At 39.4% G+C, this 20,857-nt stretch overlaps 1 protein-coding gene across 6 annotated transcripts in view; it reads left to right on the top strand.

The window, feature by feature from the left end:
• Window positions 1–15,229, top strand: part of oma1 (OMA1 zinc metallopeptidase) — a 68,708-nt gene extending 53,479 nt beyond the window's left edge. For 3 of the 6 annotated variants that reach the window (XM_063064250.1, XM_063064253.1, XM_063064252.1), the window contains exon 9: window positions 11,811–15,227. In XM_063064250.1, the coding sequence (XP_062920320.1) occupies window positions 11,811–12,080 (270 nt within the window). In that variant the 3' untranslated portion in view covers window positions 12,081–15,227. Of the gene's footprint in view, window positions 1–11,810 lie in introns of all 6 variants that reach the window. The other 3 variants (XM_063064255.1, XM_063064254.1, XM_063064251.1) reach the window with 3 other exon arrangements.
• Window positions 15,230–20,857: the final 5,628 nt, after the last annotated feature.

Raw genomic sequence — 20,857 nt, 5'->3', positions numbered from 1 at the left:
TCTGTGGAATTCTCGGCCACAGGAAACAGTTGAGGCCAGTTCATTGGCTATATTTAAGAGGGAGTTTGATCTGGCCCTTGTGGCTAAAGGGATCAGGTGGTATGGAGAGAAGGCAGGTACAGGGTTCTGAGTTGGATGATCAGCCATGATCATACTGAATGGCGGTGCAGGCTCAAAGGGCCGAATGGCCTACTTCTGCACCTATTTTCTATGTTTCTAAGTCTTGAAGCTGCAGGATGGTTGCAGCATGGCACGTACAGGGTGCCCAGGCCCGAGAGTGAGGAATGAGCCAATGTTTGGCCATTCCTGGAGTGGACTTGAAACTGGTTCAAACCGGTAGATCTGCTGTGTGGCGAGCTGAGGCAGGGCCCCTGCTAAGAGGAAGGAATGAGCCAATGTTTAACTGATCTAAGTGCCGGGCCAGATTGGAAAGGTCAAGTAAAGGCCGAATCGAGGTGGCCAAGAGGGTATTGAAGTGTCAGGGTCCGGGTCTAAGAATGAGCAACGAGCTAAGGTTTAGTTGATAGAATGCTGGGCCATATTGGAAAAGTCAGGGTGTTGGGGCTGGAGGTGAGGGACAGGCAGGTGTTCAGCTTGCTGCTCCGTGAGGTTTACGCGACTCTGCTCTGAACTGAGACTGTGCTCTACAACTAACGGGCTCCTGGATCTGCTGTGACTTGCTTCATGGCCAGGACTGGTTTTGTAGCTGTGAACTCACTTTTGTGAACTTTAATTCTGGATGTTATTTGCTTACTTTTTATTGCTTGCATGATTTTGTTCTTATTTTACACATTGGGTGTTTGATGGTCTTTTTTAATGGGTTCTATTGGGTTTCTTTGTTTTGTGGCTATCTATAAGGAAACAAATTTCAAAGTTATATACAGTGTACATATTTTGAAAATAAATGTATTTTGAACTTTGAGAGTTTTGTGCACATTAGTATAGCCTGCTGTTATCTGTAGAATCATAAAAACTAGAGGACAAACTTGTTGTTGAATTGTTAACAAAGCACATAATTTAAATGAACAATGGAAGCACAAGGAACCAAAAGTTGTTAAGGACCTTTATGAGTACATCCAACTTTAAGTTCACTGAATTTAAACTTACCTTTGACTAATTTTTTATTGCAATCAATCTTTTAACACATTGCTGAATGACTCAAGGCACTAAATGCTTCCAACATTCTCCAAGTTTTAATACTGATTCTTGCAGTATCTGCGAAAATATTTGTATTATTAAAGTATTTAATTTTTCTTATTTTTCCAGGTTTAATATAATAGTGCACTAATTTCAATCAAGCATGCGTGCATACACACACACACACACTCACTCTCTCTCTATCTCCCTATCTCTCTCTCTCTCTATCTCTCCCTAGATCCTGGTTAATTGGGACACATTGGAACCAGTATATTTTGCCCCAATTTGACAAAGTTTCAATTTCAAGTTCAAGTACAAGTTTAACTGTTATTCAGCCATACATGAATACCCTTGAATAAAGTCAATCAAAACAGTATTACTCCAGGGCCAAATTGCGAAACACAGTACAGTACTAACAGTCACACACAACACAAGGCACATATAACACATATAAGATATCAGTAAAGTACAGTCACACAAAAAAGTATAGTCCAAGACCCTGAGTGCATGAAATAGTTAAAAGGAAACAAAAATATAAACTACCATTTAACTGAATAAAACAATTATGTATTTAAATGAAATTCAGAGCAAGTTAGAATATTAGCAATACCTCTATGGTACTATTAAACAGTATTAGTTTCTAACAGTTATTGATGGAGGTATTCATCTGCTGTGTTCTTTTGATTGAGTGTAATTGAATAAAATCAGAGGATACATCTAATGCAGATAATGGACTGCCTTCATACAATATTTGAGATGATTTCATCCTCCAAATATTCATTTTCATTGTAACATTCAAGGTGACTACCGATAGCTTCATTATTCTTAACTTTCCGTTTCTGGCATCTCCAAGCCTGAATGCTTGAAACTGCGGTGAGCAAGCAGTTTTGAATTGTCTTAATGATTATTTCTCACCAATAATCAGTGACAAAAATCACTGCTTTTTGAACATAAACACGTGCAACTGATGCTATTTAAAAACTGATCACTGTAAACACGGAGTAGTGTCTACTGCCCATGCAAATGCACACAACTGATGCTAGTTAGAAACTGTTTGGCAACAGTCTCCTGTCACAACTAAATGGCGTGGGATCCCAGCTATTTTCTCAATTTAGTTTTTGTTCTTTATGAGTTGTCCCAAATAAACAGACATTAAGGTTGAAACTGATTCTCATAACTAACAAAAAAAAAATCCTTTTTCACAGACAAACTTTTACTATCTACAAAGCAAAATCTGACTTCCCATATCAAAAATAAGGAGAATCAAGATGAACTGCTGATGCTTCTTTTTTGTAACCATTTGAGTAAGCTTTATAAATAGTATGAAATATCTCCATTACCATCTTATCTCTGCAACTAATAGTGTATTTATTTATTGAGATACTGCGTGGAATCGGCCCTGCTGGCCCCTTCAAACCACGCCGCCCAGCAATCCCTGATTTAACCCTAGCCTAATCATGGGACATTTACAATGACAATTAACCTATTAACCAGTGCATCTTTGGACTGTGGGAGGAAACCAGAACACCCGGAGGAAACCCACGTGGTCACGGGGAGGATGTACAAATTCCTTGCAGGCTGCGGCGGGAATTGAACCGGGGTCGCTGGTGTTGTAGAGCGTTTTGCTGACCACTGTGCTACTGTGCCACCCTATAATAAACACTACAATGAGCAAATTAGGCTGAAAACTATCCATCAGCTTGTTTAAAATAATAAAAAATACATTAAAATAAAGATATATTTTAGTAAGATTGTAGTGATTAATTTGATTCTATAAAAACTCCTGAACCTTTATGCAGTTCTTCCACCTACTTAAGCAAGTTGGGCTATGCGTAGTGAAAATGTTGTGGATTTAGAAGGACTTCGGATTATTTAATTCCTCTCGCCAACGATAACCTACCATATAATTCCCTGTAATATGTTTGTCAATATTTGGAAGTTTGTAATCTTCTATACCTCTAATTTAAATATTGATTGCAAAGAAAATAAAATTGTGAAATTAGTCATAAATCATTTGACATTTTCTATTTTCATGCTACACTTAATACTAATTCAAAAGCATACTGTGCTCTTTATACAATCCAATTTACTTACACAATTCTCCTTCGGTCCAGGTCGAAAATATTAAGATTTCCTTTTGGCAAGTGTTATCTTCGAAATGAATTCTGCAACTTTAGCTTCTGCCAGGTAGTGCCAGAACGAGAGTGCTAGTTGTCTTTTTTTTTTGTATCACTACAATAAAGTAATGCTCCAACAGTGTATGACTGACTGCCCTCCCCTATCATAAAAAACAGCCGAGACTGATATTAGTTTGTCTGTGAAACTTGTTAAGCAATCCATATAAATAGAGTTCATACATCACACACCTTGTTGATAAGGGTATTTAAATAATAGGGTTCCATTCGTCTCTGACAAATGTTTTAGAAGAATAGCATGAGACCTGTTAAAATTTGTTGTCTGAGATTGAGAATTTCTGGTATCAGTGAATGTACAACTCTGTCAGGAAAGTGATGAGGCTGGGTGAGGTGTTCTGATGGCTATTGATCTACAGAATAATGTGGGAGTGTGGCGTAAGTGAAACAGCAGCATGTGCGTTGGTGAGTTTTAAAACCCTGTTGCAGCATCCTGCCATCTTAAACAGCATCATTATCAATGTATGAAAAATAGCATTTGACAACACAACATTTCAGTTTTGACATTTGCCTTTCTCTGCTGAACTGAGCAAGAGAAAGACTCTTGGAAGTTCGAAATGTGCTGACAGTATGATTTAACCACATTGCTTTAATCACGTTCCAGACACCGTAAATCACTGTCAGCATAATTAGGACACAATTATTTCTACTGATTTCCATAATAATATGGTATCTTGTTGATTGATTGGCACCCATAGAACAGATTTTTTTCAGTGCAGATCTAATTTGCATTTGTTTAGTTGGTTCATAGCCAACACATTTAGTCTGATTTCACTAAAAAATCTATTTGATGCTTGAGGTGTTCATGGGAAGAGGCAGACGCTGGAGAACAGCTAGGGGAAAGGTGGTGAGGGAAGGTAGTTATGTTATGTTGAAGCCTTCTTCCTCAAAAGCAGAACCTCCCAAAATTATGCATAATTAACTTATTTTGATGGATGACCAGGGAAGTTCTTTCCATTGGCTTGGAAATCAATGATAAACAGTTAACTAATTAAAATTCACACCGAGACCACAAAAATGAAAGGTTATGCCAAATGTTGTCTTCTGCCAAAAGATTGGAATATAGAATGCTTTTCAGCTCAAAAAAACAAGTCAACAAAAGGGAGGGAGAGGGCAAGGCACAGCGGTTTGTGGCTACCTTAATAGAGTGCTGATACTATGGGTTTAAGTGCCCCCTTATGCTTTAGAGTAGATTTCATATGTATCGTATTTACTTATAACATGGGAGGCCATTAGGCCCATCAACTCTATACCAGTTCTGAGAAATTCCATCAAACATTTCTCTTTTGTGGCAGACTGTGTACAGACTGCACCTGAGGCCAGAGGTGAATCTGGGCTACTTAAGCTAAGAGGCAGAAGTGCCACTGTGCTACAGATGTGACATTATATGTTGTGGTAGTTACCTACAGAAGCCTTGGCTGCAATTGACCTTTGATGTATCGGTGTCCTGGCACAGTCATGGCAGGAATGTGTACATTGCTGGCTAAGTTCATGTCCATTTCAAGATTCTCCTGACCTTAGAGTTTTCCTGGCTCAATAATTGTGCTTCAATGTGGTGTTACTGACAGGATCTATAAAATTGTAGGCACCTTCTTACTTTCATTTCTTTTAAAGCCACTTGTATGAAAACTTGGAAGGAATCAGTAATGGCTCAACCCAGTGCATGATTGTGGGGTGGACTGGACATCTAAAACATCAAAGTGGTTGGTGGAATATCAACATTAGAACAGCTTGTATGATATCATCTTCAATCTGTTAAACAAATGATCAGTGCTACGAGAATTGGGGCAACAGCTGCTGAAGGTGTTATTTTTATGCCAAGTCTGATGGGACAGCGGGAAACAAGCAGCAAACACCACTGTTAGGAACTTGGATTTCATTCTTCTTTTTTTTTTAAATTTTATTTTTATTTGGATAAGGAATTCACAATTATCATGTACTTTTTTCACACATATAACCTTTTCCATTTTTTTATATGTATAAAACTACAATTATTTATACGTTCTTAAGTACACATTGAGATGATATAAAAGCAAAATAAACATTTAAATAGATAATTATGTACTGTGGTAAATCTAACCTATTAGGCTAAGTAATGAAATTAGTTGTTAAGAAAAATGGTAATAACAGTTTCCATACAACCCTTCTGCACCATTTCCACTGGTCCAAAATGTTGCATACAAGCCTATATACCAACCATTGTAGGTGTTTATATCCCAATTTGTTCGTGCTTGTTCCTGCCCCCAGACATAATTATCCAATCCCTATGTACTTATTTCCTTAATTTTTTCATTTTTTTTTTATCCCTTTCCCAAATCTTTCCCTTTACTTGTGTTAATTCTCTATTTTCCAAAAAAAAACAACAAACATTTAGACTAGGGGTGCTTACGTTAGCAATATTACTGTGTTGATGAGAAGAGCAATACAAATCATTAGGAGAGTCATCTAAAGTCTGCTCGCATTGGGGTTATATATTCAATCCATTTATTCCAGATTTGATAAAATGTTTCTTTTTGAGTTCTCAGGGAGTAAGTCAACTTTTCCATTTTAAATATTTCCAAGATAATTTCATACCAATCTTCTAATGTAGGTGGTATTGGATTTAGCCATTTTCTAGTGATTAATTTCTTACTTGCCGCTAAGAGGGCCTGCAGCAACTTTATATCTTCCTTCTGTTCAAGGAACAATACATGCCCCAAGTAGAGCGTCTCAAAGTTCAGAGGTATCTGGGACCTAAGTACCTTAACTAATGTTCTATGAATACCTTCCCAAAATAGACTTAATTTAGGGCAATCCCAGAAAATATGAAAATGATTTGCCTCCTTGGAGCCGCACCTTCTCCAACACATCACATTTGTATCTTTATATTTTTCCTGATATGGGGTTTTGAAGTATCTTATAATGTTTTTCCAACAATGTTCTCTCCAAGTCAAAGAATTAGTTGAGGACCATTGAAAGCTGCAGCTTTTCCCCCAAGCCTCCTCTGAAAGTACCAACCCCGCTTCTTTCTCCCACTTCTCTTTAATATACAGTGTATTTACATTTTTAGCATGGGAGAGTGCATTATATAGGCGAGAAACTGATTTACTAGGTATTGAACTGCAAGCCGAATTCAGAATCTTGAAAAATTCTAATTCTACTGTTGATAGGTCTGTATATCTACAACTCTGGTTAACATAGTTTCGTATTTGAAGGTACCTAAAAAAGTCATTATGTTCTAGGCCATGTTTGTCCTGCAGGATTTGGAAACTTTGTAATACTCTTTTATCTATAAATGAGAGGTAGGTTGTAAGACCTTTCTTTATCCATAGCTCAAATCTTTTATCTCCTCTGTTGGGAAGGAATTCGGTATCATATGCACACCATCTAAAGAGTTTTAGCATGTTATTAATTCCACATGCATTAACCACCTTCTGCCATACTTTTAATGTAAGATTTATCCAAGCATTATTAAATTTTTCCAACTGGGCCATCAATCCTTTGTCAGCTATTGAGGCCTGAAGAGGAAAACTGTCAACTAATCCAAATTCTATTTCCTTCCATCTAGCCTTATATTCCCTATTACACCAATATAACAGAGGGGTTATCTGTGAGGCATAAAAATAATTTCTCAGGCAAGGAAGAACCATACCTCCTCTTTCCTTCCCTAACTGTAAGGTGTTATATCGAATTCTAGGTTTCCTTCCTTGCCAAATGAAGCAGGAAATCCATTTGTCCCATTCCCTGAATTGATTATCATCCACCTCCACTGGTAAAGTACGGAAAAGATATAATAACCGAGGAAGAATATTCATTTTTATAGTACTTATCCTTGAATTTAAACTTAAAAAGGGGATAAGATTCCATCTATGCATATCTGCTTTTATCTCTGAGATTAATGGCCCATAATTTACCTGTGACAGTGTTGAAAGATCCTTCGGCAGGGTTATTCCTAAATATTTTAATGATTTAGCTTCCCACTTAAGATCGTATGTATCCTGCAATTTTTTGGATGGTGTATAATTTAGGGACATAACCTGCGTTTTCTTTACATTTATTTTATAACCTGATATTTTCCCAAAGTCATCCAACAGTGTAAACAATCCTATAAATGATTTTTCTGGTTCACTCAGATAGACCAAAACATCATCTGCGAATAACGCCACTTTCTGTTCAATCCCTGCCACCTTGATACCTTTTACGATTTCGCTCTGTCTTATTAGTTGGGCAAGTGGTTCAATATATAGCGCAAAAAGGAGAGGAGAAATTGGGCATCCCTGTCTAGTGCCTCTCTCTAAAATGAAGGAGTCAGAGAGGTCCCCATTTATCTTAATTCGGGCTGTAGGGCTGTCATATGGAGTCTGAATTACTTTAATAAACCTTTCTTGAAAGCCGAATCTTCCTAACCCTCTGTATAGGAATGCCCAACTAACCGAATCAAAAGCTTTCTCAGTGTCCAATCCTACTACCATTGTCTCTGTCTCGTTCTTATTAACCTGTTCTAATATGTGCAGAGTTCTCCTTATGTTGTCCTGTGTTTGTCTTTGTTGAATAAATCCAGTCTGGTCTAAATGGATTAGGCCAGGTAAAAGCTTTTCTAATCTGCGCGCTAATATAGATGTAAATAGTTTGTAATCTAAATTAAGAACACTAATTGGCCGATAATTGCCACATTCTAGTTTATCTTTACCCTCTTTAGGAATAACTGAAATAATCGCTTCTCTCCAGGAAGGTGGAGTTTCTCCTCTCTGCAAGATCCAATTAAAGGTGTTAAGTAGTAATGGGGCTAACTGTGTCTTCAGGGACTTGTACCACTCTGAGGTAAACCCATCAGAACCCGGGGACTTTCCAGCCTTTAACCTAGAGATGGCCACGTTCAGTTCTTTGACAGTTACTGGTTCTAATAAACTTTCATTTTGTAAATCTGTAAGTTTAGGTAGATCTAAAAAATTCAATACACTGTCTATATAGGGCTCATTGGGGGCCCGGGGGTTGGTTGGGAGTACAGCTCTCGATAATATGTTTCAAAACTCTCTTGAATTTTCCCTATTGTACTCTCCACAAGCTTTGTCTTTGGATTCTTTATTTTATGAATTGTATTGTCTGCTTGTTGTTTTCGTAATTTATATGCTAATAATCTAGCTGATTTACCTCCTACTTCATAATTCTTTTGTCTCAGGTAAAGAAAATTTCTTTGAGTTTCCAACGTATAAATATCATCAATTTCAGTTTGCAATTTCCTAATTTCCTGTTTTCGATTTGAATTACTTTTGTTGCTATCTACAACTTGAAGTTGTTTTAATTTTCCTTGAAGGTCTGCTAATTTTTGTGCATTGATTTTTTTCATGTGAGTAGTAATGGAAATAATTTTCCCTCTCAGTACAGCTTTCAATGTATCCCATAAAATCACTGGTGATGTTTCTCCCGTGTCATTAGGGTCTAGATATTCTTTGATTTCTCCCCTTAATCTCTCCATTACTTTTGGGTTATTAAGTATATGTGAGTTTAGCCTCCATAGTGTTTTCCTCATTTTCCTTTCCAGGATTAGAGACATAGAGACTGGTCTATGATCCGACAGAGCAATTGTTGCAATATTACAGTTTTTTATCCTGAGTCTATCTGTATTAAAGATAAAGAAATAGTCTATCCTTGAATAGGCTGAATGAGGGAAAGAGTAATATGTATAATCTTTACTAGTAGGGTGTAATTCCCTCCAGACATCTATAATTCCCAACTCCTCCATCAATGAATTCACTTTCCGAGTCAGAGGTTTATTCTGAGTAACTATTCTTGAAGAATCTAATATAGGATTTAATCTAATATTAAAATCCCCTCCACAAATTACTACCTCTCGAGAACTGACCATTAGGTCAAAAATGTGTCTATAAAATGACCATTCACTACCTGGAGGAGCATAAACATTCAGCAATGTTATTTCTGTACCTTCTATTCTTCCTGTGATTTTTACAAACCGTCCTTCTTTGTCTCTAGTCTCTGAAATATGTTCATAATTAAGAGTACTTGATATTAAAGTAGCTACCCCTCTTTTGTGACTCAATTTATATGATGAATAAAATACATGCTTAAAGCCCATTCTTTTTAATTTTCCATGTTCAGATTGGCTCATATGTGTTTGCTGGAGGAAAGCTATTTGTGCCCTCTCTTTTTTCAATTTAGACATAATCTTATTTCTTTTAATTGGATTCAAAACCCCATTAACATTATAGGAAATTATTTTTACCAATTCAGTTTGCATTTTTCTCTAGTAGAAAAAAAGCACTCTCCTTTTCTAACCAAACAGTAAGCAATCCCTTCTCAACAGTAAACCAAGACATATAACCACACCCTAGACATTTCTGAACGTATAACATTTGAAAATTTTTCCCGACTTCCCACAGTGAGGCCTGAGCACTGACCCGCCTCAGTTCAGAGGGATAACCTCTATCTTCACCCTGTGTTAGAGGGCCCTCAGCAGTTTGAATAATCATAGAGAATTTTCTCCTATTTATGTCTCGACTATATTGCTATCATTCAAGTTATTCCGCCTAGTTTATTTTCAGTTACCAGTTTTCATTTTACTTTTAAGTCCGATTTACTCTTTTCAGTCATTTCTCTTAATTAATCTGTATTCTCTGTACATTCGCGTCTGAATATTTGTAGCTTTTCCTTGTAGTTTGACACTCTGGTTCGAGTGGAGCGTCCTCGCCCCACTAACTGCCACGACTTCTGCCGAATCCTCTCCAGTAGCGACTCTGGTTGGGTGATAACTTTAATAGGTAGTCCCCGGTCCGCCAGGTCCGACGTTGCCTCCTCCACCGTAGCGTAAGTTTTTGTCCCTTCGTCGTAAAAGACTCTCAGCCGAGCTGGATACAGGGTCTGGAATCTGATGTTGTTTTCCTTCAGGACTCTCCGTGTTTCCGTATATTCCTTCCGTCTGGCAAGAATCCCCGGTGCGTAGTCGTGGTCTAAACTGATTTTGCAGTTGTTCCACATGAAACCTTTCTTTTGCCATGCTCTTTTAAGCACCTCTTCCTTCGTTCTGTAACTAAGAAATCTGATCAGAATCGATCTGGGCTGGACGCCTGCCGGAGGCTGTGGTGCCAACGCGCGGTGACCCCTTTCTATCTGTAGGTCTTTTGCGGCCGGCATATCAAGGTTTTATCTAAGCAGCTTCTCCACGAAGGGAATCATCAATCCGGGTTTACCTTCGGTTCCTTCGGGAACTCCGTAGATCCTCACATTTTCCCTTCTCGAGCGGCCTTCTTGATCTGTTAGTTTCCACTGGAGTTGGTCTTGTAGCTTCAGCATTTCTGCTATCACTTCCTCGGCGTTTTGTAGCTTCTCTTCAATTCCAACAATCCTCGCTTCGGCTTCATCTATCCGCGAGTTAGTTTTTGCTATTTCTCCTTTAATATCTTCCAGCTGTTTGCTGTTATCTTGTCGGAACTCGCGAATCTCTCCGAGAATCAAAGACAGAGTCACCGATTCCCCCTCATTATCTCCGTCCTTGCTTGCCGTGGGGGAGCTAGGCCCGTCGCCTTGCTGCATCTCTTTATGCTTATCAGCCTTCGAAGCGGACTTTTTATTCTTGTTCTTAGACATCATCCTTGCCCCTTTTATTAATATAGTTATGCAATATTAAGTATTTGTCTAAATTCGATTTTGGGGCAGTTTACCTTCTTTTTTGTCGAGAGACCTTTTCCTTACGCCGCCATTCCCTTGATGACCCGGAAGTCCCTCCCGGATTTCATTCTTATTTCCAGGAACCGATCTACTGCTCAGTCAGGGAGCCCGCAAAGGATTGCCCACTGAGTCCAAGCAAACTGTCAATATGATAGTAATATTTGTAAGAGTTCTCAGAGTAACACCTGCATGTCGGGAGGGAAAATGGTCACATGTTCAGTAAAGCCCACAGTAAACATTTACAATATAGGAAGTTGGTCCATGAAAAACTGCATTAAAAATGGAGTCGAAACATTGGCTCGCATTAACCACTGACAGCACGTCTTTGAATAGAAAGGATTTCCCACTTCCCTTTTTTGTAGCTTGGTTTCCCTACAGCACTCCAAAGCAATAGACAGATTAAAAAGGCAAAAAAATAATTAGGTGGAAATAAATGGGGATGTGAAGAGAAAATATGATTAGTATGTGTTTTGTAAAATGGATGAATGAAGGAATGCCAGGACCCAGTGGGGAATCTTTTGGGGCGCCCTAATTGGGCAGTAAAGCTAAATGGAATGCTGATATCATTTGATGCCTGTTTGGTGCTTATTGAAACACAAAGAATTGCCTAACTCTGAAAGAAAAGGTAGAAGTTTAATTAGAGTAGAAATTAGGATATAAACTGAAAGAACTGTCTTGTGGTCAAGTTGGTGATTGTCTTAGACCAACCATTTAACACCTCTGGATCGAACTTGTCATGGATGGAGAATCAGATGTAGACAGAGGATGCTGCATCTTTTCATAAGGTGATACCTAAATACTGCTTTTTCGTTGTTGCAGGCTATCAAACTACGGGACGAGTGTGGGTGCACTTCATTGCCGAGCATAGACCCACGATTAGTTTTCAAGCTTAGTATGGAGGAAGTGATGAAGCGCTTGAAGAAATGGGAAGAACCGACGTGCACAGATTCTGGAATTGAACCGATGTGCACAGTTTCTGGAGCTGAACATCCACCTCAGCAGCAAGAGATCGGCCCAGTTGTAATGCAGAGGATACCTGCAGTAATTACACTACAAGCACTCCAAAGCACAGCAGACTCTCAGAAATAAACATATTGAACTGTATTTGGTACCGTGCAAATTAGCAATTTGTGTTTTTAATTTAACTGGACAGTGGGAAACAGAAATAGTATGAGATGCAGTTGTCTCTAAAGAGATATTTCTGTATTTTCCTAAATTTTGGCGGCGCTTCCAGTTGTTCAGTGATTATTTCTTTAATTAGGTATGGTTTCATTTTGTTCCAAACAAATAAGTTGGGAAGTCTGTTACAAGGAACAATCCAGTTTGCAACAGTCCCCAGTGGAATGTTAATTTGTAATTATGTTCCTTGGAGTCCCTGTTGCACAAAAATTTACCTTGGCAGCAGCAGCTCTCTAGTTGGTGAATCCTGTTTGAGGTAGCATAAGTAGTAGGAGCAGGAGTAGGTCATCTGGCCCGTCGAGCCTGCTCCGCCATTCAATAAGATCATGGCTGATCTGGCCATGGACTCGTCTCCACCTACCTGTCTTTTCCCCATAATCCTTAATTTGCCTACTATGCAAAAATCTATCCAACATTGTCTTAAATATATTTACTGAGGTAGCCTCCACCGCTTCATTAGGCAGAGAATTCCACAGATTCAGCACCGTCTGGGAAAAGCAGTTCCTCTTCATCTCTGTCCTAAATCTACTTCCCTGAATCTTGAGGCTATATTTCCTAGTTCTAGTCTCACCTATCAGTGGAAACAACTTTACTGCCTCCATCTTATCTACCTCTTTTCATAATTTTATATGTTTCTTTAAGAATTCTCATTCTTCTGAATTCCAGTGAGTACAGGTCCAGGTGAATCAATCTCTCCTCATAGTCTAACCCCATCATCTCTAGAATCAACCTGGTGAACCTCCTCTGCACTGCCTCCAAAGTCAATATATCCTTCCTCAAGTAAGAAGACCAGAACTACAGGCAGTACTCCAGGTGCAGCCTCACCAGTACCCTGTACAGTTACAGCATAACCTCCCTGATCTTAAATTCAATCCCTCTAGCAATGAAGGCCAACATCCCATTTGCCTTCTTGATAGCCTGCTGCACCTGCAAACCAACCTTTTGTGATTCATGGCTAATTGAATACAGTGAGATATGAGTGATTTGTTAAGCAAAGTATGTGAATTGAAAGGTAAAATAATCTATTTAGGAAAAGCAAGTGATTGGGGCGAAGGGGAGGATAACAAGTGAAGGGGATGGCGCGGAACACGGCAATTTAGCCTTGAGCAGAAAAGCTGCAAGAGAATTAATATCACCAGGAACATGTGAGACTGGTATTGACAGCCATTGTTGTAATCAAATGTAGGTAGAAACTGCTAACATGTACTTGAAATTTGCAGTGATTTTGTTTTTTAACTCTGGTATTGTATTACTTTTAGAATTTAATTTCTCTTATCCCATCCTGATACTTAGGTGGAAGGTTTCTCTGTTAATGGGGAAACAGCTTTTGATTTTCTTCAGCATTGTAATCCATGAGAATCTCTCAGTCCCATTCTAAGTGCAGGGCTAATAATTCCTTCACTCGGTAGGGAACTAGATAATGTGTATAAAATAGGTTTTATTAATTACAGTGCATTTGATGAAATTTGTATGCATAAAATTATTTTTATGAATAATCAGTCTCTTCCATTTTTATACACATCATACAGGCCTTGTACATTCAAAGAAACACAAGTTGTTTAAGTAATATATTTAGAGCATGTGCCAACCCTGCATTGAAAAAGATTTCAGCAATGTGAAATTGCATATTTCATGCTGCAAAATCACCAATACGTTGGTTATTTTCCAGTTCATACCTGATCAGTCTACCTTTAGATTTGATTGATAACTCACTGATGTAGTTGTTTCAGTATTTTCATTGAAAATAAATCCTGATGTACCAAGAAAGTGTTTTTTTTTTGTTTGTGTGGCATTGTGGCACTGCTGGCAGATCTGTTGCAGCAACCCATATATGATCCAGAACTCTGGTGCTGTCTGCGTGGAGTTTGCATGTACTCGCTGTGTCTGCATGGGTTTCTCCTGGTGCTCCAGTTTCCTTTTGCATCACAGAGGCATGCTGTTGACAGGTTATCTGGCCACTGTAGAGCGCCCATATTGTATAGACGAATGATAGAATCTGAAGAGAATTGATGAGCAAGTGTGGAGAATAAGTTACACCGAAAATGGGTCAATGGCATTGCTCTGTAAACTGGCATAGACTTGATGGGCTGAAAGATGTCCTTCTATATCTTAAGGAAATGTGGAAATGGTAAACTTGTTAAGTAGTATTATTAGTTACCAGTTCTATTTTCAGACACAAGTGTACAGGATTTGTGGGGTAGGATTACTTAGGATTGGAGTCTAAAGTTATGAACCTAAACAATTAAATCCAATGTAGTGTGAATATTTTTCAAGAGTGCCTCTGTCCAATTATTGTGTAGTGGGAGTGTGAGGTAGAAACACGCATCAGAAATTGTTCTTAGCCCATATTTTATGGCATGTCCAGAGATTCCATTTATGAATTTGTGTTAATTTTCATTCTACCTGATTTATGTTTTACTCCCATTGCTGTTTCATAGTTGCCATGAGGTCCCACAGATAGTACTAACTCTTGGAACATTTAAAGTAGCTACTGCAGCAGCATTTAAACACCAAGTTATTGATTTATATTTTACCCTGGCTGTCTTCGACCTACGTGTGTTCCTTGGCTTCTTCTAAGCATCTGAGCTATAGCTTCTAGGATTTAGCAGACCTTTTCTATCATGTTCTTATTGGCTATTGATAATAACTACCAGTTATAATGCAAATGCTCCACAGCAATAATAATATAAGTATTGCCATTATTATTATGTGTATACATAACAATGATATAAAATGCAGCTACAATTAACAATCATATTAAAGATGGTCCAAAGAAACTATAACAAAGGATTCATGCAGTTTCTTTCTCCCAATTACATCCGAGCCTCCTAGCCTCTTCCAGATTTTGCACACAGTCACCAAAATCCAGACAAGAGGTGAGGTAGAACTGCCAATGCGATTAGGGCAGATTTCAGCTGAGAAACTGTAATAAAACAAGTAGGACAGGGAAATAAATGACTAGCAACATAACTGGCCCAAGGAGGGTATACTCTTATCAGATGCAAACCGGTTTGATATACCATTTAATTGTTTTGAAATTGTTTTTTGTGGATGTCCACTGTAAAAATATGGGTGCTGTTGATGAAATAACTGAATACTAAAGATATTTTTAATTGTTTCAGAATTTTCTTTCAATTGAATTTCATCAATTTTCACATTGTCCTCTGCATCACACTTTGCTCAAAAATAAGGCCGTCAGAATTTCAAGCAACACACACAAAAAATGCTGGTGAACGCAGCAGGCCAGGCAGCATCTATAGGAAGACGTACAGTTGACATTTCGGGCCGAGACCCTTCGTCAGGACGAATTTCCAGCATCTGCAAATTTCCTCGTGTCTCAGGATTTCAGATCTGATTGTAGATTTTGCATATCATTGCAAGTTTATGGAACCTGCAACTCCATCTGGCTAAAACTTACAACATTTATCTACTGTGACCATGTAGCTTTGTCACTCCCCTCAACTCTTACACCACTTTCTTCCAGTAATTTCCTTGAACTGTTGAAACTTCAGCTGGACCAAGTTTAGCTGCAAATGCACTGAAGGTAATGCAGAGAACTGAAAGGAGCTTCATTTTAAAATTAATTTCTGCTGGAGGATAATTTTCTAAAAAGCTTGGGACCAAATTACCATTGACAATATTTTAGAACCCACACAATCAAAACATAAATGCCAATTGTACTCACTAGAACCAATAGTGAGGCAGGATGTCTTTTTTTGGCTTTTTGAAAACTAAAAGCAGTAGATACTGGAAATGCAAAACAATTTTGTATACCATGGGAGACTGGATTCCAGTCACCAGGGTTGGGAGCAGGGTGGGTTTCTTTACCTTAGAAAACGGTTAAAAGTATGCCCGCAATTAGAGTCAGAGCAGGAAAAATTATTTTAAAAAGGAAAAGGCAAGGGATTATGTATGCAATATTCATAACAGGATGAATTAATGGGTCAAATAGAACTGTATCTGCATTTAATAGCCACTACAGAGGCATGGTTGCTACACTATCATATGTTCCTGAGAGCTTAGCAAAATTGAAAAAGAAGAAAGGATGCTGTAACAGGAAAGAAAGTGATGAAAGCAATAGAAAAGAAGGATATATAGTAATAATATACAATGTAGTGAATTATAGAGTGGCACTGAGCTGTGATGCTCATTGAGATCTTGCCAAAGACAGTTGGTTTTTTTGGTTACAAGGATTGTTTTGAGGACAGCCAGGGGAGTTAGAGGATCAGGTTAGGGTTTAGGAGGAGTTGGAGGTCAGGGACAGTAGCCAGTGGTCAGAGTCTAGGTCTCAGTAGTGGAAGGGCTGAAATTGCCGGGGGGTAGAGTTGGCTGCTGCTGAGGATGAAGATCAGCGATTCTTGTGGTCAAGGACCATTGTTGGCAGGCTCCAAGGATGAGGACTGGTGAACTCCAGGTTGGTCATTCCCAGGCTTGGAGGTCCGTGCACGTCCAGAGTTTGAGGCTCCGAAGTCAAAGTCCTGTGATTGCCAAGTTCTGGGTCAATATCGGAGGTTGAAGACCAAAGTTTGAAAGTCCAAACATTGAAGCCCTGTGTCAAAAAAATCGGAAGCACGATATCTGCAAGCCTGCAAATCTGGCCAGGGACTGGAGATTGAAGGCCCAATGTCTGACAGTCTGGATTGTTGTCATTTTGTTGCTTGTGCTGTTCTGTTGAACATTGTGGGCCTGCTATGTTGGCATCAGGATGTGTGATGACACTTGCAGGCTACCCCAGCACATCCTTGGGTTGTGTTGGCTGCCAACGTAAACAGTGCATTTTACTGTAGGTTTTTTTACTGAAGGGCCGAATGGCCTACTCCTGCACCTATTTTCTATGTTTCTATGTTTTGATGTACATATGATGAATAGATGGATCTAAATCTGAAATGTTTCCCCCCAGTCTTAAGACTTACAACCTTTTTGTGAATGCACGAAAGTCTCATGGCTCCTGCATATCAAACTCTAAAGATTACCACTTTAATCTTGTGATATAAATATTAAATCTAAACATAAGCACTCACCTAATCTATGATCAAATGTTATAGAAGGCCTGATGGGAAATATGTATATTTTGTAAGCGTATTATTCATATTACACAATTGTAAAATGGCCCACCCATGACTTAAAACTCCTGTGCAATTCTAAATATTAGAGGCATGTGTATAATTTAGTTAACACAATAACTGCTACTTAGAATGATAGTAACCCTTAGATAATTAATTTGTCTTTATTTTCATTAATATTAGATATCAAATTATTTCATAATCATGTAAAGTCTGAAGACAGGCTTCATTCAGTGGATTAGATATGTACAGTGATATTTAACCCTCTGATTGGCATTGTGCTATCATTGAAATGAAATTAGACTTAAAAACTACCACCAAGTTGAAAATGAGAACAGATGGAGAAGTCTCAGCTCCCCTCCATGTTTACAAAATGTTTACGAAATCATATATGAAAAAAGAACACTTGTGTCTGCCTTTTGCAGAAGGTTGAATTTAACTTCCTCCGAGTGAGGCAATGCGGTTACCAACATGGGACAAAAATTGTGGCTCACTTGCCCACCAATTACGTGAAAGAAAAGCGCATGGCGAGTTCCAGCTGTTGACACCTCTGCAGGGGATGATGTGACAGATCTAATAGAGATCAGTGACAAAACCTGCAAGCCTGAAATGAGACCTTTGAATGCAACATATGAAAGCTTTGATGCTGAAGGGAACACTTGGATTTTAAGAGAATTAAAAATCAGCCTAATCTGCCTTCAGCACAGGCACTTCAAGTACATTTTCATGATCTTCCTTTAACTGAGAAGCTATGAGCTGAAGCTAATCTGCTCAGAGGCACAGTGACAAAGATTGCTGAGTTAGGGCTGTGGCATATTGGTCTACTGTTTTTTTAATGTTCTGGGATGGAAATGGCTGTGCTGTATAAAAGTTGCTGAAGTGATAAAATGATAAAAATGAATCAGGGTAAAGTAGCCCATTGGGAGAAGACCTTTGTTTGAGTTCTGGCTTCAAAGCTACTGCAATGGTTATTGCATGATTGTATTAAGCCTTATATTAATGTACTTCAGATAAATTTCAGGAGAAATATAAATGTGGTTTAGATTGCAAAATTTGTTTCATATAGCAGCAATGTTGCCACTAAAATTGAATTCATCTGTTGTAATTGGGAGTTCGTTCAGAAACGTAAAGCAGAAGAATGCCATCTGATGCCATGAAAAAGGGTGAGAGCATCAGGTCATCAAAATTAGAGTCACAGAGCACAGAAGCAGCCCCCTCAACCCACCGTGTCTGTGCTGGCAATCCTACGCCTATCTGTACTCATCCCAGTTTCCAGCACTTGACCCAGAAACTTTTCTGCTTCGGCATTTCAAACATTTATTTAAATACCTTTTATTTTAATGTTATGAAATTGCTTGTCTCCATTGCCACAGGCAGTTCATTCCAGATTTCAATCATCCTTGGGGTGTAAGATTTCTTTTCCCTTGCCTCAAACCTTTACCTTTGTTTATACCCTATCTGAATACCTCATAATACACACATGTCCATCCAGTCACCCATAGAACTTCAAACAGTGCAGCACAGGAACAACCCTTTGAGCCCACATTGACTGTGTCAACCATGATGTCAACTGAAACTAATCTCACCTACCTATACGTGATCCACATCCCCAATGCCCCCCCCACCCACCCCACACACACCCTATGAACTGTATGTGTTTGCCTGAATTCTTCATAAATGCCACTATCATGTCTATTCCTACCACCATCCTGGTAGTACTTTCCACGCACTTGCTACTGTGTAAAAAAAAACACTTCACCCCACACATCCTCTTGAACTTTTCCCCCCTCACCTTAAAGCAACGCCTTCAGTATTTGACATTTCTACCCTGGGACCAAGATTATCTATCCTGTCTATGACTCTGATAATTTTATAAACTTCTATCCTCTGACACTCCAAAGAAAAAAATCCACTCTCTTTATAGCTAATAATCTCTAATCCAGGCAACATCCTGGTGAACCTTCTCTGATCATTCCCAAAGCAGCCATATCCTTCCTGTAATGTAAACAGAACTAAACACAATACAAAACGTAACTTTCTGACTTTCATACTCAACACCATTACCAATGAAGGCAAGTATTCCATTCACCTTTTTACCAACCAATCAAACCAATACTCTTTTTCCACCAGCTCCGTCTTTGAGCCTACTTCTTCGGCAAGGACTCTCCCACCCCCACCAAGGACCCCTTCTCCCATCTTCAACCCTCCTCCTCTTCATGGACACCCTGCTCTGGTCTTATGCCTGCTCTGGATCTCTTTATTGCGAACTGCCGACGGGACATCAACCGGCTCGACTTCACCGCACCTTGTTCCCATTCCAACCTCACTCCTTCCAAACGCTGTGCTCTCCACTCCCTCCGCACTAATCCTAACCTTACTATAAAACCCAACAATAAGGGGGGTGCTGTTGTAGTCTGGTGTACTGACCTCTACCTTGCCGAGGCACAGCGTCAACTCACGGATACCTCCTCTTAGTGACCCCTCGATCATGACCCCGCTAAGGAGCACCAGGTCCTTGTCTCCCATACTATCACCAACTTTATCCGCTCAGGGGATCTCACAGCCACTGCTACCAACTTTATAGTTCCCACACCTCGCACTTCCCGTTTCTACCTCCTACCCAAGATCCACAAACCCGCCTGTCCAGGTAGACCCATTGTCTCAGCTTGCTCCTGCCCCACCGAATTCGTTTCTGTATACCTCAACACTGTTTTATCCCCCCTTGTTCAATCCCTTCCTACCTATGTTTATGACACTTCTCACGCTTTGAAATTTTTCGATGATTTTAAGTTCCCTGGCCCCCATTGCTTTATTTTCACCATGGATGTCCAGTCACTATATACTTCCATCCCTCATCAGGAAGATCTCAAAGCTCTCCACTTCTTTTTGGATTCTAAACCTAACCAGTTCCCCTCTACCACCACTCTGCTCCGTCTAGCGGAATTAGTCCTTACTCTTAATAATTTCTCCTTTGGCTCCTCCCACTTCCTCCAAACTAAGGTGTAGCCATAGGCACCCGTATGGGTTCCAGCTATGCCTGCCTTTTTGTTGACTTTGTGGAACAATTTATGTTCCAAAACTATACTGGTAACTGTCCCCCACTTTTCCTTCACTACATCGACAACTGCATTGGTGCTGCTTCCTGCACTCATGCTGAGCTCATTGACTTCATTAACTTTGCCTCCAACTTTCACCCTGCCCTCAAGTTTACCTGGTCCATTTCCAACACCTCCGTCCCCTTTCTAGATCTTTCTGTCTCCATCTCTGGAGACAGCTTATCTACTGATGTCTACTATAAGCCTACGGACCCTCACAGCTATCTGGACTATTCCTCTTCTCACCCTGTCTCTTGCAAAAATGCCATCCCCTTCTCGCAATTCCTCCATCTCCACCGCATTTGCTCTCAGGATGAGGTTTTTCATTCCAGGACGAAGGAGATGTCCTCCTTTTTTATAGAAAGGGGCTTCCCTTCCTCCACCATCAACTCTGCTCTCAAACGCATCTCTCCTATTTCACGCAGATCTGCTCTCACCCCATCCTCCTGGCACCCCACTAGGAATAGGGTTCCCCTTGTCCTCACCTACTACTCCATCAGCCTCCGGGTTCAACATATAATTCTCCGTA

This window comes from Mobula hypostoma, chromosome 12, assembly GCF_963921235.1.
Source record: "Mobula hypostoma chromosome 12, sMobHyp1.1, whole genome shotgun sequence".
Classification (NCBI taxonomy): domain Eukaryota; kingdom Metazoa; phylum Chordata; class Chondrichthyes; order Myliobatiformes; family Myliobatidae; genus Mobula; species Mobula hypostoma.
The sequence above is the reverse complement of the archived record's forward strand: the minus strand, read 5'-3'. Positions and strand labels throughout refer to the sequence as shown.